Below are 24,756 nucleotides of genomic sequence, written 5' to 3'. Positions count from 1 at the left end.
GGGAGAAACTTTAGAGGTTATTCATTTCCGTCCCCACAAAGAGATTGACTGGCTCCATCGGACTAAAGTTTTTTTATAGCACGGCATTGGTAAAAGATTGAAGAATTGTTTTGGTTGAATTCTATCTTACTTGATCAGATTTGTATTCAAAGTTAATTTCCTTGCTCTCAAAAAGGCTACAACTACCTATAGAGCCTACATTAAATGGCTGTAATTACAAACTATTGTGTTTAGAAAAATATTTTTCTTAGACAATAAGATATTGCTATTGTAATTTGCAAACTCACAAACCAGTATAGATACAATATTTGACCATATACCACAAGGAAGAATATATGGAGGAACTTAAGAGCTTTTATAACGTCTTGCCTTTTCTTCAATTGTTTAATCACCAATTGAGGACGTGCAAATGAAGGCTAGTACTTTTTAATGCAAGCCTTTGATATGGCATATTGGCAACACTCATTTAGAACGATGACAATTTTCGGAACAGAGATGTTGAAATATTTGTAATTTGCTTTTTTTATTATTAAATGTTTAGGAAAATTTCAATATGAAAACTTTTCCAGTTAACTTCTTCGTACTTTATTGTAATTTAAATATGGAAAAAACTGGTCATCACGGACAAAAACTTAATTTTTGTGTAGATATTTTGAAGTGGCTTTAATTAAATGCAACCATGTGATATTTGAGCGGGTTTTGTGCTTGTACGACATTTTTCATAATTGATTGGTACTAGAAAAGTGTGTGCACACTCAGCAAAAGCTGTATTCATTTGAATGCCTATTCCGTGTTGACAAATGTTTGTGTTTCATTCAATTACTTCATTCTTTCTTCGAAGAGTTCAAGAGTGCATTCTTTTTGTCCCATTACTGAATGAAGAATGGGTTGACTTTTAAGCCACATTCCTTAACAAGGAATGAAAGAATGAAGAAACAGCATTCTTAAATCAATGATTTAAAATTTCAAATGATTGCACACTTTTACAGCTCTGTCCTCTAGTTAGAAATAAATCAATATATAATGCCCAATCGGAAGCTGAGTGGAAAAAAGCGAAATTCCTGTATTGCTAAGTATGTAAATTCTATTTTTATGACAACGTATCAGTTGGCCAAGTTAGTTATCCATTGTGGACAAAGCAACGGTTCCAAAATGTTGAGCACCTCACTGAAACAAGATTGGTTAAGACCCACTTCGTGGTCCTTTCCAACGCCTTTTCCCCATGCGAAAAAACGAAGACATGTACTCAACTTTACAATTGGTGGAACTCCAAATTTTTGCTTCAATGGTGGCAAAGAGTTGGTAAGAATATCTAGCAAATATTAAAATGTCAGCTTGTTTAATACTAGCGAAAGCTAATTAAAAAAAATTTAACTTGTTATTCCAAAGTGTTAAAACTAGTAATTTTTAGCTTACAGTGATCCACTTAGCTCCAAAGGGTTAACACTGTCCCTTAATTGCCTCTGAATCGCTTTCACATTTATATTCTCCTCGCGCTGAATCAATACCAACCTAAGTGCAATATTAAACATTATTTTATTTCTATTTTTTTGTATTTGAAGGAAATATATGCTTAGTTACAAAATTTACACAATTGTAAGTAAATTATTTGTTCACTGCCAATTCACAATAGAGCATCAGCTGATCGAAGTAATCATTTGTTCGCCCGAAATTGCCGATAGGCGGAAAAAGTTCACCCGAACAAAAGAAGTGAAGGCGAACACTTCCGCGTGAACTTCGCGATAAGGGTGAATACCCAACTTTGGTGTACCCTCACATTTTTCGGCATAATGACTTTTTTTCAGTGTACCTACGCACTAAACCCATATTTGTCGACCACCCTGCATCGCTGGTACTTTTCATCTAACAGTTTTACCGACAAATTTGCAAGTACAAGAATTTGTTTGCAAGGAAATAATAAATAGACTTTAAATCCATAAAATGGCTCAACGATCCATAACGTTAGTTATTAGCTGTATAGGAAATAAACTTTTAAATGTTAATTGCTCAAAAACATCTGTTTTTAGGTCATTTTTCAAACCAGCAGCTGGTGGAAATACGGAGGATGCAGTGAGCGCGAAACGTAGCAGGTAATAAGGCGATTAAAGCGCATTTAATATTCCCTAAGCAATAAGTAAACTTCGATTTAAGACAGGAAAGCCCGCAATCAAAAGCAAAAAATGGCGAACCTGACAAAAAGGTCAAGAGAAAATCTGATGTGTCGCCAAAAAACGAGATAAAGAGAGGTCCAAAGCTTAATGGCGCGAGTAAAAAGACAAAAGAGACGCCAACAAAATCTATAGAATCTCCCAAAAGCAAGCCGAGTTCAAGTCCATTAAAACACGAAATACCAAAAATAGCAGCAATATTCAAAACGCAGGATGATAAAAAGGAGGTGACAGAGTGCCAAGATAAGGAACAACAGCAACAAAGAGAACATACCACAAATAAGGACGCTGTTACAAATGTCAAAAAAATTTCGGTAGAATCAAACCAGTGCGGCGCAGAGTATAATCCTGCAGCGGTAAAGTATCATCCCATTAAAGATGCATACTGGAATGATAATCAAAAGTAAGATATAGCACATTATTAAAATCTGTAAGGTTTTTACATGTTCTAAATTTACTTTGGCTCCTACAGTACACCTTATTTGGCTTTGGCTAGAACTTTTGAACTGATCGAGGATACCAAAGGCCGCTACGCGATGGTAGAAATACTTGCGAACTTTTTATCTTCGGTGTTATTGTTGAACCCCGATGATTTACTTTACTGTATCTATTTAAGTATAAATCAATTGGCGCCAGCATATGAAGGTTTGTATAGACAATATCTAGTGCATGAAAATTTCCTTTCTAATAACATACTATAACAACCTATATTGAAAAAAATTGCTCTCTCCACAAAGTCAGGTTTTGAAAGCTTTTATAAAAACCACTAACCAAAAATTTGTATTTATCGTACAGATAAGAAAGTTGTATTAACCAGCAATTCTAGAGTTCTATCGAACCGCTTCTAACGGGAGTCCAAGGAAACTTGCAGCTTCAACAGGGGTAGACCATAATGAGAGGGGTGTTAGGGCGTTGGTTCCACATTACAATTGAAGGGATGGTTGGTGCCATGTGGGGACACTGCAAGCAGGACATACATCATGTGTGTCGGGGTTGATTCTGTTACAGTACCCAGATCGAAGTTCAGCTAGAGTGACGCGCGTATCCCTGGGGAGAGTGCGTTCCTCTTCACCAAGTTCTGGGTATTTATCTTTAAGAACTGGATTCGCCGGGCAATTCGTAGCAAATAGGTCCGACGCCTGTTTGTGGGGATTCAAGGGGTTGTGTAGCGCAATATATAGCTTCTCCAACCCAATTGTCAACCTCACCTTCGAGCGGCGAATCCCGTTTCACTAACAGACGAGGCTCTGGCGACCCCAAGCTCCTCAGGGAACTTGGGGGTGGGGAGGGAGGGATGGCCTGAAGGTTTAATGTGGCCATATAAATCGTTCCCGAGATGGTCGGGCCAGCACCTTAATGGTGCTGTTACCGGAGCGTATCGGATCTGTATCCGACAAAGGACCATCACATCGATAACACTCCCCAAAGCCTTCGGGGAGTAACCTAATCGCTACAACAACAACAACAACGCCTGTTTGTGGATATCACTGAGGACCTGCTTGTGCTTTTTTGCACCATACGGCTGTGTTTTTAGGTGCCATATTACCACATAATGCTTACGGAGATGACTCCTTAAGCCCCAGGGAGGTATGGCCTCATCAATCAGTCGTCTGTTGGGATGCCCAGGTTTCTTTCCTACTTTTGTTGCATTGCTACTTAAATATTTTGTAGGGTTTCAAGTCTCAAGCGCATTAAGAAGTTAAATAAAAATCGACCGACCTTTCTCTCTCTCTGCCCATCTAAAAGATTTTTTTATCCTGAATATTAGAAACAAATAGTGGCCTAAGGTTTGTTCAAATCTTCGGCTTCCTAGGTTATAAAAACCGATCATAATCATAAGCACTGCTACAACAACCATAAAAATATTCCCAATCGCATATGATTCTTCAATAACATATTTTATTGCATTTAAATAGGGGTCCAAGCTGTGTTTAAAGTTTCAAGTCTCTACCTCACCGGGAATTTACTTAAAACTTGCTTGGACAATATTTTTTTTAAATGTCACGATCCTTGCGCCATCTAGTGAAACATTATTTCATTTTATGTTAAATTTTCAATGGATTCTGAAGTATGCTCCAAGTTTACTATCTCCACGTCAAGTTAATAACAAATCGAATGAAAGATTTCCCAAGGAAGTAAACATTGATAGAGCTCGTTGTTGTTGTTGTTGTTGTAGCGATAAAGAGTGTTATCGATGTTGATGGTCCTAGATCCGGTAGGTAACAAGCACCATTAAGGCACAAGCCCGACAATCACGGTAATTATAAACTGCGCTTGCGACCCCTTGAATCATTCCCGTATTTTAGTCGCCTCTTACGACAAGTATACCTGCCGTGGGTATATTCCAAACCCCCTAATACGCTGGGGGTTTGTAGATCTCGTCTTCAGAAATGTTTTTTATAATCATATGGTGAGTAGATAACCTCTTCAAAACCGTAAACAGATTAAACCAAATAACTGAATTATGATAAAATTGGAAATAAATCATTTTTCGATGACTACGGAATTACTTCATTTAATAAATTTGATTACTTATTTACAGGAGTTGAGCTGGGTGTCGCTGAAACTACACTAATGAAAGTTATAGCTGTATCCACCGGACGTGAGCTAAAATTTATAAAAACACAAACTCAAGAAATCGGCGACTTGGGTATTGTTGCTGAACGTTCAAGAGTTTCGCAACGCATGATGTTTACACCAAAGCCACTGACGGTGCAAAATGTGTATCAAAAATTGCGAACAATTGCAAAAAGTTCTGGTAAAGCTAAATCACCTATTATACATGATCTTTTCGTAGCATCGCGATATTCTGAGGCACGTTATATTATACGATCATTAATTGGAAAAATGAGAATAGGTATTGCAGAAAAAAGTTTATTTCAAGCATTGGCCACAGCATTAGTGCATAGCAGAGCATATGATGAGAAAACGAAAAAGAAGAAACAATCTGAAGGTGATAAAAAAAAAGATATCGAGGATATTACTTTTATACTTAAAACGGCTTACTGGTAAGATCTAAAACACAATTTATTGTTATTATGACATACACGTAGCACAAAGTTAGGTTGTTGTTTCTGCAGCTGCTAAACCAATACGACTATTGCTTTGATACACAAATCTGGGGCGGAGTGTCTTCATACATTCGCGTAACATAATCTAGCAAGTTAAGCCAGATAATGTTTAAATTTTTTATCGTCTTCGCGGAAGTTGCGATTGCTCTGTTGATTGCGTCTTACATGCAATGGCATGCTATCTTTTTCACCTTCGCAATTAAACTCTGCTAGTCGTCGTATATACAGCAGTCAAGTAGCGTACGGTGCCCATAGCCTTTTTAAACGGTTTTATTTAGGTTGACTTGACAGGCTGCACGGCCAGCGCGAATTTTGTAATTAAAATTTAAGTGACTTTCCGATAAGCTACAAGCTTGAAACTTGGAATATAGTTCAGAACCCGATGACAATGCAATAATAAGAAAAAATCGCCGCTAGGCGGCGCATGGGTCGAGATATTCACAAAAATCGTATTTGTGGTCCGATTTGGCTCATATTTGGAACACATTATACATACATGAATAGAAAGCGACCTATGAAAAAATCGCCGCTAGGTGGTGCAAGGATCGAGATATTCACAAAAATCGTATTTATGGTCCGATTTGGCTCATATTTGGAAATCATATTTGACATACAGAAATAGAAACCGCTTTAGTAAAAAAAATTCAGGCTAGGTGTCGCAAAAAATGAGATATTCAAAAAAATCGTACTTGTCTGTCCGATTTGGCTCTTTGAACAAGTATTAGATACAGTCCGGTAGAAGTGACATCAAAATACTTTGGAGCACATAAGTTCAAATTTTGTTATTGAAATTTCTGTAAAAAATTCATTTCCCGCTAGAAGTGACGTCAAATACTTTGGAGCACATAAGTTCAAATTTTGTTAGTGACATTTCATTAAAAAAATTCATTTCCCTTTAGAAGTGACGTCAGAATACTTTGGAGCACATAAATTCAAATTTTGGTAGTGTAATTTCAGTATAAAAATTCAAGTCCCGTTAAAAGAAACGTCAAAATACTTTGGAGCACATAAGTTCAAATTTTGTTAGTGAAATTTCATTACAAAAATTCATTTCCCGTTAGAAGTGACGTCAGAATACTTTGGAGTACAAAAATTCAAATTTTGCTAGTGAAATTTCAGTATAAAAATTCTAGTCCCGTTAGAAGAGACGTCAAAATACTTTGGAGCACATAAGTTCAAATTTTTTTTAGTGAAATTTCATTACAAAAATTCATTTCCCGGTAGACGTCAAAATACTTTGGAGCACATAAGTTCAAATTTTGTTAGTGAATTTTCATTACAAAAATTCATTTCCCGTTAGAAGTGACGTCAGAATACTTTGGAGTACAAAAATTCAAATTTTGCTAGTGAAATTTCAGTATAAAAATTCTAGTCCCGTTAGAAGAGACGTCAAAATACTTTGGAGCACATAAGTTCAAATCTTGTTAGTGAAATTTCATTACAAAAATTCATTTCCCGTTAGAAGTGACGTCAGAATACTTTGGAGTACAAAAATTCAAATTTTGCTAGTGAAATTTCAGTATAAAAATTCTAGTCCCGTTAGAAGAGACGTCAAAATACTTTGGCGCACATAAGTTCAAATTTTGTTAGTGAAATTTCATTACAAAAATTCATTTCCTGTTAGAAGTGACGTCAGAATACTTTGGAGCACAAACATTCAAATTTTGATAGTGAAATTTCAGTATAAAAATTCAAGTCCTGTTAGAAGAGACGTCAAAATACTTTGGAGCACATAAGTTCAAATTTTGTTAGTGAAATTTTAGTAAACAATTAATTTCCCGGTAGAAGTGACATCAAAATACTTTGGAGCACATAAGTTCAAACTTGGCTAGTGAAATTTGAGTATAAAAATTCTAGTCCCGTTAGAAGAGACGTCAGAATACTTTGGAGCACATAAGTTCAAATTTTTTTTAGTGAAATTTCATTACAAAAATTCTTTTCCCGGTAGAGGTCGGAATACTTTGGAGCACATAAATTCAAATTTTGCTAGTGAAATTTCAGTATAAAAATTCTAGTCCCGTTAGAAGAGACGTCAAAATACTTTGGAGCACAGAAGTTCAAATTTTGTTAGTGAAATTTCATTACAAAAATTCATTTCCCGTTAGAAGTGACGTCAGAATACTTTGGAGCACTTAAATTCAAATTTTGCTGGTGAAATTTCAGTATAAAAATTCTAGTCCCGTTAGAAGAGATGTCAAAATACTTTGGAGCACATAAGTTTAAATTTTGTTAGTGAAATTTCATTACAAAAATTCATTTCCCGTTAGAGGTGACGTCAGAAAACTTTGGAGCGCAAAAATTCAAATTTTGCTAGTGAAATTTCAGTATAATAAAATAAATAAAAAAAATTTTTTTAAGTTAAACGGTTTTATTGAAAGCAATACTTACATTAAGTAATAATAATACTAAAAGATAGAAAATAATTAGGTAGGTCCTAGGTACTAGTCATCACACTCCTCATCAATCTAGGGCGTTGATCAGACAATTAAATAAAAGCATTGGGCGCGTGAAATTTCTAAAAATGTGAGGCGTAGCATAACCTGATTAAGGTTCAGTTGGTCTTACTTACGACTATCAATAGATATTATTATTTTTCTCGCTAACCGTTAGCAGGAACTTGGCTGTTAGGAGTTCCACTTACTTATGCTGAGTGGTCTTCCATTGTATAGTCTTGGCGAGAAAGGACACGAGGCCTATTGAGTTTAAGGCTTTACATGGAAAATTATTCCACCTTTCTTTTGCTGTTATCAGAGTACATTCTTATAAGATACAACACAGTCAATCAGCCGTTTACTTATATAAATTTACTTATATAAATATTAGCATACATATATATTTTACATCATTTTACACTGCAGCCAATGCCCGAATTTCGACAAAATTATCTCCACCCTTCTCACTCATGGTATTGATGATATGCTAAAGTATTGTACAATGGAACCTGGAGTACCATTGAAACCAATGTTGGCCCATCCTACGCGTGGTGTATCTGAGGTGATGGACCGTTTGAAGGGCAACATTACATGTGAATGGAAATATGATGGTGAACGTGCCCAAATACATGGCAATAAAGATGGATGTGTAAATATATACTCGCGTAATCAAGAAAATAATACAACAAAATATCCTGATATAATAAATGGAATTAAAAAGTTCAAAAAGGAGAGCGTACACTCATACATTGTTGATAGCGAAGTTGTTGCTTGGGATATTGAGCAAAAGCAAATCCTACCTTTCCAAGTACTCAGTACTAGGAAACGGAAAAATGTTGATTTAGAGGAGATTAAAGTACAAGTCTGCGTTTATGCTTTTGATTTGTTGTATCTAAATGGCGAAGCACTAACATCTAAGGATTTCATTGAACGGAGGCAATTATTAAAGGACAATTTTAACGAAATCGAGGGAGAGTTCCAATTTGCCACATCGCTTGACACTAACGATCCTGATGAAATACAAGTATTTTTGGAAAGTTCGATTAAAGGTTAGTTGCAAGATTGTTTCCACTTTATGTAAAATATGTAAGACATGCTTTGATTTTAGGAAATTGTGAGGGTCTTATGATCAAGTCGCTGGATAATGACGCTTCTTATGAAATTGCGAAACGATCACATAAATGGTTAAAACTGAAAAAGGATTATTTGACAGGCGTTGGCGACTCTCTAGATCTTGTAGTTATCGGTGGCTACATAGGAAAAGGCAAGCGCACAGGAGTATATGGTGGTTTTCTGCTTGCGTGTTATGACGAGGAAAATGAAGAATATCAAAGTATTTGTAAAATTGGCACAGGTAATGATAATAATTTCCTGTAATATTTTTAATATACATATTTCATAAAATTATCTCAAGGTCTTAGCGATGAGGATCTAAATGCACATGCCAAATTCTTCAAAGAGCACATAATACCAGCACCAAAATCCTATTATAGGTTTGATAACGCACTAGCGCCAGATACGTGGTTCGAGGCGATACAAGTGTGGGAAGTAAAATGTGCAGATCTTTCATTAAGCCCTGTACACAAGGCTGGTATTGGTGTTATTGATCCAGAGAAAGGTATATCGTTGAGATTTCCTCGCTTTATACGCATAAGAGAGGATAAATCGGCAGAGGATGCTACATCTGCTCAACAAGTTGCTTACATGTATCGCAATCAAGATCAAGTCAAAAATCAAAAATCAAACGCCGCTGAATACGATGATGATTTCTATTGATTATGAAAATTTTACATATAAAATAAGCTGTCTTGTAAGTTTTGTAGGTAGCGTCATATGCCTCACATTTTTAGTTGAAAATTACAAAATTTGGTCAAATTATGCGTTGAAATGTATTTTGAAAATATACCTAAACGATACATTACAGTTATTTTACACAAAATACTATTTAAAATTTTGTTACTGTTTTATTATTTTTAAGTTAAGCCTGTTTGTCATGTACATCTGTTGGAAAAGTGACGTTCGATTTAATTTCTACACAAAAATTTATAAACTGTTTCAGAAGTGGAATATTGTGTGTTATGAACAGGGATAGGATTTATAGGCGCTAAAACCTGAGAAATAGGCAAATTTAGTTTTAAAAAAAGGCAAAAAAAAGGCATTTATTTTTTAGTCTTGTTTGGTACATATTTAAGTATGGGTGTACAATCCGACAATACTCGATATGTACAATGTACATTGTAAATACATGTATGCATATATATTCAAAAATATTTACATATTTAAACTGGTTGATTGCTTTCGCATATGGTGGTTTCATAGTAGCACAATGCTACTAAATGCATTTTGAAATTTTCGGGCAGTAATCTCATGCGATTATCCCGAAGCATATCTTTGAAGGAATTAACTGTCCTCTCAACATCTACAGATACCAATGGTGCCCAATTCAAAACCTCAACTTCATTTATAGCTATATTTTCTGGTAATTCCACAAACTTTTCGCCATTCACAATTGCGGCAACTTTTTTTATAACTTGCAGGCCTTGATTCGATTGGAATATTTTATAAAATTTTTCTAATATAATTTTAGCTACTGGTCCCTTGGCCTGTTTTAAATTGTTTTCTATGTTGTTGAGAATTGCCAATGGATTGCTAATAGGTTCACCTATGTAAATACAAACCAATAAATTAGAAACTTTATATATACGAGTAAACACAGGTATAAGAATAACACAATACCTCTTTTCTGAAGCATTTCCCTCGCTTAATAGGAAACCAAAATTTGCCTGGATATAAGCCAACTCCTCTCGGATGCCCTTATTTGCAAACAATTTTTTCGCAAAAATAATGCAGGACGCATCGTCATCAAGACCTTCAACTATTTCTTTGATCTCGTTGAAGTATTTTGCAAAATAAGATGCTGCCTCAAGCCAAGTTCCCCAGCGCGTTAAGACCCTTGAAAGCAAAATTTTTTTTAATCACAATATATGCATATATATTTTAAATATTTACAACTTACAGGTTGAGGAGGTAGAGGGAGATCCGGTTGATTTTCTTTAAAAAAACGAATTCTTGAGGGGCTTTTTGAAAATGCTTTTTTTATATTAGCGATTAAGGAGTCAACGTTTGCGTATTGGTTTCGAAGTTTTTCGCATATCCTGTGAACTCCGTGAGCAATACATGTAATATGGATTATTCGTGGGTAAAATAACTAAATCCCTACTACGCTTTTTTCATATATGGTGCGGCATCTGTTACAAATATCAGCTTCAAGGAATTATCAAAAAGCTTAGCAATTTCTGAGGCACTTTTGGAATTACTTCGGAGGATAGGAGATAACCTCGACCACCTTGACGCAAAGGACCAACAACAACATTGCAGACATATCTGGCGGCTTTGTCAATAGACTCATCTATTGATACAAAAATACTGCTATCTCCAATATTCGACCGAATTTCTTCCAAAACATTTTCGTGAACTTCCTTTAAATAATGTGTTCGCATAGTTGATTGATAAGGAACCTTCTTCTGGGCATATTTTGCCATAAACGATTTGAATTCCGTATGGTTAGCTTTGAATAATGGTATATCGCAGGCTACCATCATTTTGGTGATATCTCGGAAAAATTCGTTTGAATCCGGTGTATTTAAAAATGAGGTAACAGGTTCCACCTTCGTAGAAAGTTTCAATGATACAGCTGTTTTGTGCTTTTCCGTTTGTAGGTGTTGTTGAATGTGGTGTTTCTTGTCGTGATTTACTTTAATTCCACAGTAAGCACAAATTAATATTTTTCCATCAGTCGTAAGTATATTTGACCCGAATTCCTTTATATAACCGTTGATTTTTATTTTATTTTTTCCAGTTTTGGGAATTTAATCTTTCAATTCCAATAAATGGCAAGAGGACCTTTAAATTGCCTCTTAAATCGCCAGGTTAACAAACGTATAAGGGTAATATACTTGCAACATTTAGACGTGCATAAGCAGCTAACATACATATGTCACAAAGTAAACACCCGTAGCACAATTTTTCTCCTTATAATTGCTAAATATATGACCATGTGCTTTTTAAAATTTGCAATTCATCGTGAATTATATTTTTATGTATGTATGTATCATAATTTCACTCCCATCCAGCAAGTGATACCCCCATCATGCCCAAGCCAGAGGCTTCAGGCATCCTCCCATTGTAATAATATTAAAATAGTCATCTTGTGTCATGTTGTTTGTTAAATAATTCAGCTTTTGTGTAATTTCCAGTGGTGACTTGTTTTCTTTATGTGGATTATTAATTTTTTAATTGTAACGTTGTAGCTCCAATCGTAGAAATTTGTTTAATTGTAAAGTTGAAAACAGGTTAGACAAGGTATTATAATGCGCTTATTATAATTGTTATGCTATGCTTATTTACTAATATTTACACTTCAATGCGCTTGTTATAGTTATTATTTTATGCTTTTTTTGCCAATATTTACTTAAACTTATTTTTTCAGATGTATATTCTTCATAAAAGGTGTCATACTTTCCACTTTGTCACATCATTTTATCATGCAATTATGGTCGTAAAAATTGAGTTTATTTGTATTTTTTGTCCACTTTAATTTGTTTATCTTTTTCATAATTCTTTATACAACTTTTTCGCCTTTACCATAATTCTCCTCACCACCATTTATATGTCAGGTATAATTCATCATGTGTACAAGACTGTACATTAAAAAATACAGATGTTTTATATTCCGTTATATGTCCTCAGTGATTTTGTATGTAACTTTGTAAATTGTATATGAGGTAATCTCTACCTCGTTACATGTACCGTTTCTTGCATACTTTTATGTTCCAATTTTATGCAAAATCTGATTATATATGTACATATATACATATTTTTATTCGCCAAATTCAGTAAATAATTATCAGTCTAGTAGTGTGAAAAAGGTGCCTTCTAATTCAAAATCATTTTCGATTCCGTGCGGGGCTTTAAGCCATACGTTCCTCAAAAAATCCAAATATTTATTGCTTGCTCGTAAAATTGTAAAAATAAATTGTATATGAGGTAATCTCTACCCCGTTACATGTACCGTTTCTTGCATACTTTTATGTTCCAATTTTATGCAAAATCTGATTATATGTACATATGTATGTTCCGTTATTTGCACTCAAATTTTATCACAGTTATGTATATGTGTAATGAATCTTCATCATTTCCATTGTCATATTTTATTGAATTTATATTAATTTTGTCCAGTTAGTTTATACCTTTTCAATTTATATTTAATGTCACATATGTATTAATTTTACTTTTTTTCCTTTTCCCTTTATTAATCATGACATTATAATCTTTTTATATTGCACAAAATTGCATTTTTAATAAACGAGAGTAGTAAATTTTCTTAATCATAAACGAACGTTTATTTTTTTAACACATAACTCTTTTAAGTTCCACAAAACATTTTTTTTCTTTGCACAAAAATACTACATTAACCGAAAATGTAATAATTACACGAAATTTTACATTTTACACAAACACCATGTTGCTTCTTCAGCGCATAGTGTACCTATACCAAGTGTGTTCACTAAGCGATAAACGTCAAAACTACAAACAGCCTCGCTCACCTGATGGAAATCTCAGGTCTAGAGTCGCATTTTTGGTCTCAACGACAACATTTTTGACTACCAATCGTATGGACTTTTTCAATTTTTCAATCATTCGGAGCATTCTGTAATGGTATCCATTTTGAATTCGCTGTCATTCCGAATCCAGCGAGTGCCTGTCAGAATGCTTGACAGATAAGTCAACACACTTGTACTTGTACACTATGCTTCAGCGATATAAGCTGGAGTCATTGGTGCCGTATGTCGTATCGCTGTATCCGTATCCCTAACGTAATCAGCTGTTTATCGTTACGACGGTAAACCAAAACCCAATTGGTTGGCTACGATACGGTTACGACCTTAGCGGCACCAATAATCGACTGCATTGATTCTCATAAGGTTGGTCGAATCAGCTGTTAAAAGGTTACCGATACGGTTACCGATAAAGCACCAATGTCTCCAGCTATACTTGCGAGTGCCGTTGATTTTTACGGATTATAACAAATTGCTTTAAGCCGGAGTCATTGGTGCCGTATGTCGTATCGCTGTATCCGTATCCCTAACGTAATCAGCTGTTTATCGTTACGACGGTAAACCAAAACCCAATTGGTTGGCTACGATACGGTTACGACTTTAGCGGCAACAATAATCGATTGTATTGATTCTCATAATGTTGGTCGAATCAGCTGTTATAAGGTTACCGATACGGTTACCGATAAAGCACCAATGTCTCCAGCTTTAGGCATTTTAAATGTTCGTAAGGAATTCACAATCAGCTGATAAGATGAATTCCAGTGTTGTACCACATAAACTCGTGGTAATGAATAGAGTGCCGTTTACCCTTCAAAAAACGCGAGTACTCTATAAATAATGTAAGGAATACTCCTTTGGAAGTATAGGACTGCTCCAAATCTTATCTGTATTCATACAAAAAATGTGCTCCAATTAACATTGGGATGTCCTAGGAGGGGAGTAGGTGATCCCACTCTCGCTTTGTTTGTGAGTATTCCATAGAGTACATACGTGAGAATACTTTCCAAAGTGCTTTCACTGTAGTACTCCATGGAGCACCCACAGAGGATCATATGCCAAAGTACTAAAGAGGAATTGTTTCGGAAAGAATTATCGAAGTGAATTTAATTTAAAATGAAAGTAAATGAAGAGGAGCAATACAACTTTTATATTTTATACTACGAATATTCTTATATTATTTAGCATTTGCGTGAATAAAGAAACTAATATTTCTCTATACTATAGTATGTATGCATAAAACCAGTGCGCTGTTGCATTTTATCAGAGTTGCAAAGTAAAATTTTATTATCAGTTATTTGTATGCAATATTTAACTTTAGTAACTCTGTTCGATCGTCATCGTGTTGTGATCACGGTCGTTAAAAAACGAGCAATGATCGGCTGATGGTGGTCCGCAAACGCATTGCAAAGGAGTATTGTTAGAGTACTCCAACATGAAGAAAATGGAACACGTAATCCAACAATTTTTGCAGGGTATAAATAAAACCAGTGCGCTGTTGCATTTTATCAGAGTTGCAAAAGTAAAATTTTATTATTAGTTATTTGCATGCAATATTTTACTTTTGGCAACGCTGTTCGATCGTCATCGTGTTGTGATAACTGTCGTTAAAAAACGAGCAATGATCGGCTGATGGTGGTCCGCAAACGCATTGCAAAGGAGTATTGTTAGAGTACTCCAACATGAAGAAAATGGAACACGTAATCCAACAATTTTTGCAGGGTATACTGATACTTATCATAGACTTGACTGGGCTTGAGAACTGTCATTTACAGTTCTGTTAAATCAACATAGCATGTTACTGTTTACTCAAAACTTAGCAACACTTAACTTGACTTAAGGCTCCATTACTGATACTTAGCATATACTTGACTTGACTTGAGAACTGTCACTTACAGTTCTGTTAAATGAACATTGCATGTTACTGATTACTCAAAACTTGGCAACATTAACTCGACTTAGAAGTCTGTTGAATTTTGATTTTCTATGTAAGTTCTAAGTGACGTTTACATTTTGAGATGCGATTTGTTTGTTTCCATTTAATTTTGACATTTTGTCATACAAATTGACATTTATTTAAAAATAAATTTCAACGCAGATTATGATGCCAGATTGTATGCGCCAAGTGGAGTATAATCGTGGCTAAGTATCAGTAATGGGGGCTTTAGAAGTCTGTTGAATTTTGATTTTCTATGTAAGTTCTAAGTGACGCTTACATTTTGAGATGCCATTTGTTTGTTTTCATTTCCTTTTGACATTTTGTCATAAAAATTGATATTTATTGATTATGATGCCAGATTGTATGCGCTAAGTGGAGTATAATCAAGGCTAAGTTGCCAAGTTTACGCCAAGTCAAGTCAAGTCTATGATAAGTATCAGTAATGGGGCCTTAACAGCGCCACAATGAATGATGCGCATTTGTAAACAAATGTCAGCTGATATTTATTTTCGCCAAATGTGTAAATGTGTATGCCATTGTTTACTATATAGTTTGGCAGCTTAAATTGAGCTTATGTTGCGAATAGAGTGGAAGGCAGTGGACTAGGCAGTCGAATGTCATATAATGAAGGAATTGATGTTCGGAGTTTTTTGAAAATTTGCCCGAAATCCTGAATCACAAAAGGAGTGTAGTTAAGTACGAAAATAAAAAAATGTAGTTAGGTTTTGCTCCTTTTTTAGCAGGAGATTTTCATTTTAAAAATGTAATGTACAAACCAATGCTCATTCTATATCTTTTTTAGCAGAATATTTTCATTTTAAAAATGTAATATACAAACCAATGTTCATTTTATTACTCATTTTACCTATGGGGCTTCGCATAATCTTTACAATAACATGATTTTTATTTTTACGATTTATTCCTCATGAAAATAAATGAAACACGTCATTAATCATGTTTTTTACTTCTTATTTTATGTTAAAAATAGCAGAACTAAAATCTCAATGTCATACTACTTTTATATAATAAAAATGATTTAATGCATGCAAGCATTTTATACCTATGCATTACATCTTAACTTTCTCGCTATATAAGGTGAAAATTCCAGGGGCCGTTTTTACCATCTTCGGTTAACGCTAACAAGCTATTTGTTTGAAAGAAATCGTCTAGTTATTTGTCAAATAAAGTGTCATTTTGAAATAAAGCACGTTAAGAGTTTCCCTGCCATAGATAGATCGAAAATTTATTGAGGATTGCACTGCGACCATTGGTCTGTTGTGCCCTTATCAGATTGCGTCGCATTCCAGTAGGATATGTTCTGCAGGCTCTGCAGATCGATCACAAAAGATACATGAATACAAAATTATGTTTTTATTTAGTTGAACGGCGATAGAAGCTGGGATATTTTTCAGAAAATGAATGAAAATTCAAGAATTTATGGACAACTAGAAAAACTTCAGTTTTTTAATTATTTGTATGCTGCTTTGACGTTGCCGTTGCGTTGCTTATGGATTGGAAACATAATAATTAAAGCGCATCTGTTCAAAGTAAGATGTAGATGCAACGCAAGCGCCAAAACAACGCAAACGTCGCCTTAAAGGTCATTTTTAATTTTTTATTTCACTTAATAATTTCAATATTATATATGTACATACAATAATATAAGTCAAGGATGCACCTTAACGTTAAGCTAATCGTTTATCAAATAATTTCCACCGTTTCCGTTGAAACACTTCGAAATATTATCGATAAAGAAATTATCAAGATAAATTGTATCACGTTTTAACCGAAACGAAAAGTTTTCGTTAACGTTAAAAACGTTGCCAAAACGTGATACTTTATGTCTGAATTGTGCTGGCAATGCTATAGCCATGGTGAAGCCGTAAGGCGGTAACAGCGAGCGGACATACATACAAACTCTATGCAATTTGTTTGTGTAATTCGTTGGTGGTAATGTTAAAAATACTCCGAAAAATGTTCGTACTGTCAAAATTCATAAGAAAAGTTGCAATCAGCTTGGATAATGCTTTCACCTTTAATGACTCCGCCATCAAAATGGATAATATAGCATTGCCAGCATAGTTTGAAATTAATAATCAACATAAACGATTTGATTTCGTTTTGATATGGCAGAAAACGAAACAAAATCATTTCGTTAATTTGACGTTCTTAACGTTAATAAACGAAACGAAATGACTTTGTTTCGTTTATTAACGTTAATTATCGTAACGAAATGATAAATGCCTGATATATGTATATACAAACATAAATTCTTAATTTCATATATTCATTAAAGGAAGTATGGCTGCAATTCCAACGAGTTCTTGGACAACTCAAGGAGCGGTTTAAAGCAGCCATTCGCTGCCATGTACAAACGTTTTTCAAAATTATTTGAAACCTTCAAAGTTAAAATACATTGACAAATAGTTATTTCGCGTTTTTTGTAATCATTTACAATTCGCTTTCAGAATTCAATTATTTATATACTTTTGTGTCCAACGCTCACAAAACGTTTTCTGAAAGAAGGTAAAAAATATTTAATACTGAAAACGCACTTATATCGTTTTACAAAGCAAGTTTTCTATAAGCTATTTTGAAAAACATTTACAGAAATGCTTGTTGGAAATATTTATGTACATGTCTACTACTATTGCAGTCGCTTGCATACTACTATTTCATTATTTAAAAAAAATTTAGTTCTGAAAAAATGCAACCATGCAACATGCATTTGACAAGTCATGGACGGACAAAATTTAATTATTCATCCAACTGCCGGTAAAGTATTTCTAAATTTTCATGTTATATTATTTGAAAACATTATATTATTAACCTATTATTATTTCTTTATATTTTCAGATTAAATGAGGGTATTTGTCGTTCCATTTTATTTAATAGTGCAATTACTAATCGTTTTTTTCTTACAGAGATCCATTGGACTGTCGTTGCACAACAACTTATTGTTTATACAATGTAAGTATAGAATATTAAATATACTTGTATAGAAACATATATTTATTATACTTTTTTTCAGCATAATGCCATATCGAAGATGCGTCCGGGGCTGTCCTTTGGGAACCACCCTTCACGAGTTTCCTGCGGAAGAAGAAATGTCTAGGTAAGTGAGTGGCTTCTGGGTAATAGTCTAGTTGAGGGGTCGACTGCTAATACGCTACCAAAAATATCGAGAGAGGTGTCAAACGACGTGTATAAATCTCGACAACAATAATCCGAAGGCGGAAAATAAAAATTGTATCTCTGTCCGGAGATATTTGCAGTTTAAGTTGGCGATTTTCAAGTGGTTGTTGTAATGTTTACCCACAAAAAAAAAGGTGAACATAAGTGATTTGCGCGAATACATTTTTGGTCTCCAAACCGGTGTTGGACCGACCCAGGGTAATTTTTTATAAGCGCGGCCGAAGCCCGACAATGCAAAAAGGTGTTCTGCGCAAAAATACTATGGATTTCACCCCCGGTTTCGGAGGGACTCGTGGGTCATTCCGGTTTTTCGTTAATATCTTTTGAACGAGTTAAAATTTTTATTTTCCGGTTTCGGATTATTAATACTAATGTCAAGACGCGTCGTTTGACACCTCTATATTTTTGGACGCGTATTAGCAGTGTCATGCTGTCGTATAGAATTACCATAATTATAGGTAATAGTGTAGAATTTGGGTAAGAGTTCAGAACAAGGGGGGACCGCTAATACGCATCCAAAAATATCGAGAAAGTTAAGTGAAGTTGACAATTTTCACGTTAAGCACTGAAATAATTTTTCTATAAGCGTGGCCTAAGGTCGCCAACGCAGAAAGGCTGTGCAAAAATACAGGGATTCCACCCCCAGTTTCGTAGGTATCAGGTGTCATTTTTGGGGTTTTCGTTAGTATATTTTGAATGAGTTAAAATTTTTATTTTCCGCCTTCGGATTATTAATATTGATATCAAGACCCGTTTTTTGACACCTGCCGGTATTTTTGGATGCATATTAGCATTAGAGCCCTGTTCTAGACTTTCTATTACTGAAATTTGTTTCACTGTATTTATTGTCAGTATAGCTATGGGGACTTTGCTCCACTTCAAGTATAAAATGCACTCATAAATTGACTCCCGCCCACCTGAGACCAAATAGTTTTCAAAAAATGAGTGTAAAATTAGCTTCGCAGGTTTTTAGCAATTCTGTTCCAAGTGCTATGTTTGCCCTATATAGCTCTGGGTCGTTAAAAACTTCTAAGTCTCCATCGTTTTTCAACACGGCCGAGTTTGTCCTGTTTTTTGATAAATTGTTCAATATTTTTAATAGTTATAGATTTGGAGCAATAGGAAACTTTAAAGAACCTTTTCAAGCAACTGCGGAACAACTTAGTTTTCTCGAAGAAGCCGAAGTTTTTATAAAGTCAATTAAAGTTTTCAGGAACGGGAAAGATGTAACGAATTCATTTTCCTTTTTAGACGGGTGGGTTAATAATATTAATAGTTTGAAGCGCCTTTGGCGTTTTTGGTCCCAAAAGGGCTTTACGCATCTCATGACTAGGAAACTCACCCAGGATAAAATAGAAAACTTCTTCGGCCAAATTCGTAGAGGAGGGGGATATGATTCGAGAATAACTCCGCAACGTTTCACCTATCTATTTAGGCAGACCTGGAGCGTGGGATATCTTGATTGCGTTAACAAGGGTAACTGCGAGGCCTTACCTGATAGCTTAGAACTTGTTTCTAATAGCGTCCTTCAACGAGTTCGAAACGATAGGTTGGTTCAGGATACTTCGTGGCAAACTTTTCAGAGTCTACCTAGACCTTCCCTTCCCACACTTCATGATATTCAAATAGAAATCAATATCGATATTGATGAAAGCAGTTTTCTTCATCGGAACGCGTTTGTTTACTTTTGTGGCTATTTGTATCATAAATATGCCAAACTGCATACATGTTTAACTATTTTGCCTACATTCGAAGTCGAAGTCACAGAAAAAGATTTTTTTTTTACTAAAGAAAAACAATATAGTAACTGTCACCTAGTTAAACCACCTTCCAATTTTATAAACTTCATTGACAGCATAGAACAAATATTTTCAGAGAACTTCGACTCCACTTGCCATAGAGTGGGCTTTTCTCAAATTCTTTTTGATAAAATGTCAGGGGTAAGCCCATACTCTTGTTGCGAAAATTGCAATTGCGATGCTATTAAGTGTCTTTTTATTCGGATAAGAACTTTTTTTTTGTTAAACGTATTTAATAAAGATGCAACGCAACCTCAATTTAAAAATATAAAGTTTTTGTGTATGACACATCGGTAATCGCTGTTTATTTTCTTTTTTTGTGGTATCAACACATTCTGCTTTCACATATTGTTTATTTTTTTCTATTTGAATTGTGAACTGTGGCTTCTATTTTCTATTCAATATGCGGTTTCGTGTACTTTTTTTTAGCATAGGCCTGCTATCCCCACCATGGGACTGTTTCACAAGAAAATGGTCTTAATAACTTTTGTTAATTTTTTCTGAAATAAAATTTTAATTTTTTAATTTTCAATTGAATTTTTTTCCAAGACTTGTATTTTTGCGAAACGGGCCTTTGTCTTATGTAGGTATTATAGTTGAGTTCCACTTTAGATGAATTCTAAAATGATTTTAAGTTATTGACTATATTCTATAAGTATTTATTAAGTATATATAATTGTTTTGAAAGTACCTGAAGTATTTGTGCAATGTTTTGTTTCAACATGTATTTATGTTTTATTATTATTTAAGTTTATTTTAACTTGTAAATATTGTATATAAATGTATATATTTTATATGGGTGAAAATAGGCCTCCAGGGGAACCGAACACCCAAAAAAAATCGGTAACGCGCCTATATTGCAACCTCATAGGCATACTTGTCAACTTTTTGTTTAAAATGTGCAAATCATAAAATATTAACACTGTAATATAAAAAAAATGAACACTTTAAACACAAACAAAATAGCCATGGTTAAAAGTTGGCAAATATGCTTATAGGTGGTGTGGAAAAGCAATATTAAGATTTTTTATAAGTTTTGTGACTATATACATATAGGGATTAAAAATAGTTAAATAATAACTTAAATAAGGAAAAAAAAACCTTGATTGATTGTAGAAACTATTTATTAACTGCTTACATTAATGTATAAATAACATATTGTTAGTTTTACACATCGTTATTCCTATATATGTATGTAATTACAAAAATATTTATTTATAGTATATTTGAACATATTTATGGAATGTTAACATTAAATTTATATAATAAACAGTACAAAAATCTTTCAACTTTCATAAAGCAACAGTTATTATAATTTCATGTGGGCAACGCGTTGCATAAAGAAGTAACTTTTATGAAAAATATGTATGTTGCGGCAAAAAAAATGTTTCAAATCTTGTTCTGGTACACGAACAGCACAGAACATATCGCAATCGGCAAAATGCTGTGTAGCAACATCACCAATTGGTAGGTTAGATAACACAACAATCGCGCCTTACTTAGCTAGCTTATTGTACAGAATACGCCATTCAGCATCAACAATTTTCTGATACTCTTGAACATTATAAACACGTACTTCAGCATTGTCACGCTCAGTCTTCAATTCCAATTCTATATTTAATAATACGATTTTATATATTTTGTGCGACTTTGGGTCCATCAAAAGAAGGTACAGCGTTCACAACCATTTTAGAAAAGATGTTGATGAATAAGTTTGGAGGACATTGCTGTGGCAGCTCATTTTTCCAATAAAGCACATTGTTGTTCCTTTGATTGGCGCTTCGACATGTAGAGCCATGTCATATTTTGGTCATGCATAATTGTAATGCTTTGCATATAGCTTTAATGATGATACGTGCATGCATGCCTTCCTCAACATATGGCTTAACTTGTTTTAAGATTTCACCTACTTAAAGTATTACTGAAGTGGTGCCATCGCCGACCTGATAAGAGAAACATTTTTATTCTACACATTCTAATATAACAAAAAACTTACCCCAGCATCTTGAGATTTGGCGATGTCGACTAGAGTTTTACGACTGGATGCACAATATACAATAGTTTCATAATGGTTGCACCATCATTTGAAATTGTCGCCTTACAACTGGAATAAACAATATGCTTGTCCATACTGGGTGGACCCAATGTAGTGCGTACATCGTCCACAATTGATTGCGAGGCATTGATGTTGGATATGAGTGTCTCATATTCACCGTGCGTGCCATTGGTGAGAAGCTGTTGTTTTTAATAAATCAGTTGTTGCAGGTAAGCTATACAAAGAGGACCTGCAAACGAGAAAGATTAATGTAATTACCAAACAAAACATTAATTTCGAATATCAATACCTAACGTAACGTGGCGAGGAGTTATCCTGATCTTGTACCACATATTTTGTGATCACCAATGGTGGTAATAAACCATGTTGATTAGTAATAAGAGCACAACCAGCGCAATTTTTATTTTCAATGATAACGCTTATCGGATTTGGCATTTGATCGGGATCTAAACAGCGTTGGGCTTGATCATACTGTTGCGGCTGTTGATATATACCAGTACCAGGTGCAGGTGGTAGCTAAAGAAAATAATACAAAAATAATCATCAGCAATATTTGAAATATATTAGTTGTATCAGCATACATTATAACCAGGACGTGCGGGTATTGGGGGTTGACCCGGCATGGATGGCTGACTGGGCATTGGCGCCTGTCCAGGTTGTGTTGATGGCATCATTTGACCCATGTAACCACCTGGTTGTTGTAGAGGATACCCTTGCTGTTGAGTAAAATAACAAAATTAATTAGACAGTAAATTACTTAAAAATATATGTTTATGTATACTGCTTGTTTTGGAGATCAAAACTATATCCGCGCAAAAGACTTATGTTCACAATTTTTTTTGTGGGTATCCGAAATGGTAATAGTCTAGTTAAGGGGTCGACTGCTAATACGCTACCAAAAATATCGAGAGTTGTCAAACGACGTGTCTTGACATCAGTATTAAAATCCGAAGGCGGAAAATATATATTTTAACTCGTTCAAAAGATATTAACGAAAAACCGAAAAAAGACCCGCGGGTACCTCCGAAACCGGGGGTGGGAACCATAGTATTTTTGCGCAGAACAAAAAATAACCCTGGGCTACGCCATGCCAAGTCCGGGTGTGTGGTATAACCGTGGCTACCACCACGGTGATGCACACTTTTTTTGTGGGTACAAACAACGACAACATGAAAATCGTCAACTTCAACTGCAAATATCTCCGGACATAGATAAAATTTTTGTTTTCCGCCTTCGGATTATTGTTCTCGAGATTAATACGCGTCTTTTGACACCTCTCTCGATATTTTTGGTAGCGTATTAGCAGTCGACCCCTCAACTAGACTTTTACCCACCAAATTTCAACAACCACATGAAAATCGCCAACTTCAACTGCAAATATCTCCGGACAGAGATACAAATTTTATTTTCCGCCTTCGGATAATTGTTGTCGAGATTCATACGCGTCTTTTGACACCTTTTTCGATATTTTATGACACGTATTAGCAGTCGACCCCTCAACTAGATTTTTACCCACAAGGCTTCCGAACACGATTGATAAAAGTGCATATCACGCCCTATATCCCGACTTTCCACATCACGTACTTCGACATTAAGATATAAGGCAAAGTATTTTTGAATAAAATCCTCTTGACCACCACAATTCCACAAATTTTACATAAATAATTAATTTTTTACAAAAATTACACCTAATAATTCTAGTTATTGTTTACGAATTTAGAAACAATGAGAATGGCAAATACGAACGATTATGAAATATAATGTCAAAACGTATATGCACATGGTTGTATTTCAATGCACGAAAATGCTTTAAAAACGCATGAAATTGTTAAATTAAAGTTGAAAAAAAAATGATAAAAAATTTAATATAAATAAAAATCATCTTTTAAAAACCACAAATATGCCTTATATATTCTATATATACATCAATTGGTAAGGTTTATCTCCCTTTAAAATTTAAGCTAAATAATCTAAAGTTTTTTTTTGAAACCGAGTCGAGAACTGTGCGTGTGAATGTGCGAATTTCACCGATCAGCTGTTAGTTGCGCTACTTGGTAAAATTTACAATGGTGTATGCGTTACGAGCAGGCAACAGTTTTCACAAAAGAACAAAATTATACTTCTTTCATACGTATATATTATCTTTATATATTAATTATACGCTTTCATCAACTTCAAAAAGGGAAAATGGCAAGATTACAAAACGTTCACCGACAATCGCTTCGCTGCCCTCCCAATCCCGTCTGATACCCATCAAGGGGAGCGCGTATTCCGCAAGGTCATCGAAATCGCTTCGACTCGTTTTATTACCGCCGGAAGAATGGCGGAAATCCAGCCACAATTTCCAGCGGATACCGCAACTCTTGTGAGAGAAATAACAGACATTAACCAACGCATCAGACTGCATGCGAATAACCACAAGAGGGCGAAATGGAGGGAGCACCTAAAGCATTGTAACCTCTACCGGTGTGGGTAAGCTAT

The 24,756-nt window shown here is 34.7% G+C and overlaps 2 protein-coding genes and 2 long non-coding RNA genes across 8 annotated transcripts; 2 read left to right on the top strand and 2 right to left on the bottom strand.

Annotated features, from left to right (window-relative positions):
• The first annotated feature begins 1,808 nt into the window (after positions 1–1,808).
• DNAlig1 (DNA ligase 1) lies at positions 1,809–9,610 on the top strand. 2 transcript variants are annotated; one of them, XM_067772329.1, is made up of 8 exons: positions 1,809–1,961; positions 2,028–2,090; positions 2,152–2,571; positions 2,641–2,813; positions 4,711–5,176; positions 8,098–8,720; positions 8,780–9,025; positions 9,086–9,610. In XM_067772329.1, exons 1-8 carry the CDS (start codon positions 1,942–1,944, stop codon positions 9,445–9,447), a joined length of 2,373 nt encoding a protein of 790 aa, XP_067628430.1. In that variant the 5' UTR covers positions 1,809–1,941; the 3' UTR covers positions 9,448–9,610. The 2 variants fall into 2 exon arrangements, with proteins under 2 accessions (XP_067628430.1, XP_067628429.1); XM_067772328.1 differs by having other exon boundaries at positions 1,942–2,090.
• On the bottom strand, positions 7,594–13,208 carry LOC137243955 (uncharacterized). Its single transcript, XR_010950687.1, has 3 exons — positions 10,688–13,208; positions 10,408–10,623; positions 7,594–10,333 (listed from the first exon to the last, which is right to left on the bottom strand). It is a non-coding gene; the product is annotated as an uncharacterized lncRNA (long non-coding RNA).
• A 2,580-nt stretch (positions 13,209–15,788) lies between these two features.
• Positions 15,789–18,756, top strand: LOC137246457 (uncharacterized). The gene is made up of 5 exons (XR_010951504.1): positions 15,789–15,921; positions 16,658–16,825; positions 17,836–18,000; positions 18,082–18,195; positions 18,257–18,756. It is a non-coding gene; the product is annotated as an uncharacterized lncRNA (long non-coding RNA).
• A 2,569-nt stretch (positions 18,757–21,325) lies between these two features.
• Positions 21,326–24,322, bottom strand: LOC137246456 (protein transport protein Sec24D-like). Of its 4 annotated transcripts, none has more exons than XM_067777544.1 (5): positions 23,788–24,322; positions 22,857–22,991; positions 22,565–22,791; positions 22,216–22,504; positions 21,326–22,162 (listed from the first exon to the last, which is right to left on the bottom strand). In XM_067777544.1, exons 1-4 carry the CDS (start codon positions 23,821–23,823, stop codon positions 22,429–22,431), a joined length of 474 nt encoding a protein of 157 aa, XP_067633645.1. In that variant the 5' UTR covers positions 23,824–24,322; the 3' UTR covers positions 21,326–22,162; positions 22,216–22,428. The 4 variants fall into 4 exon arrangements, with proteins under 4 accessions (XP_067633645.1, XP_067633647.1, XP_067633646.1 ...); XM_067777546.1 differs by having other exon boundaries at positions 23,792–24,319; XM_067777545.1 differs by having other exon boundaries at positions 23,610–24,318.
• Positions 24,323–24,756: the final 434 nt, after the last annotated feature.

Source organism: Eurosta solidaginis, chromosome 3, assembly GCF_040869045.1.
Source record: "Eurosta solidaginis isolate ZX-2024a chromosome 3, ASM4086904v1, whole genome shotgun sequence".
NCBI classification, from domain to species: Eukaryota; Metazoa; Arthropoda; class Insecta; order Diptera; family Tephritidae; genus Eurosta; species Eurosta solidaginis.
Note: the sequence above shows the minus strand (reverse complement) of the source record. Positions and strands in the feature narration are given on the sequence as shown.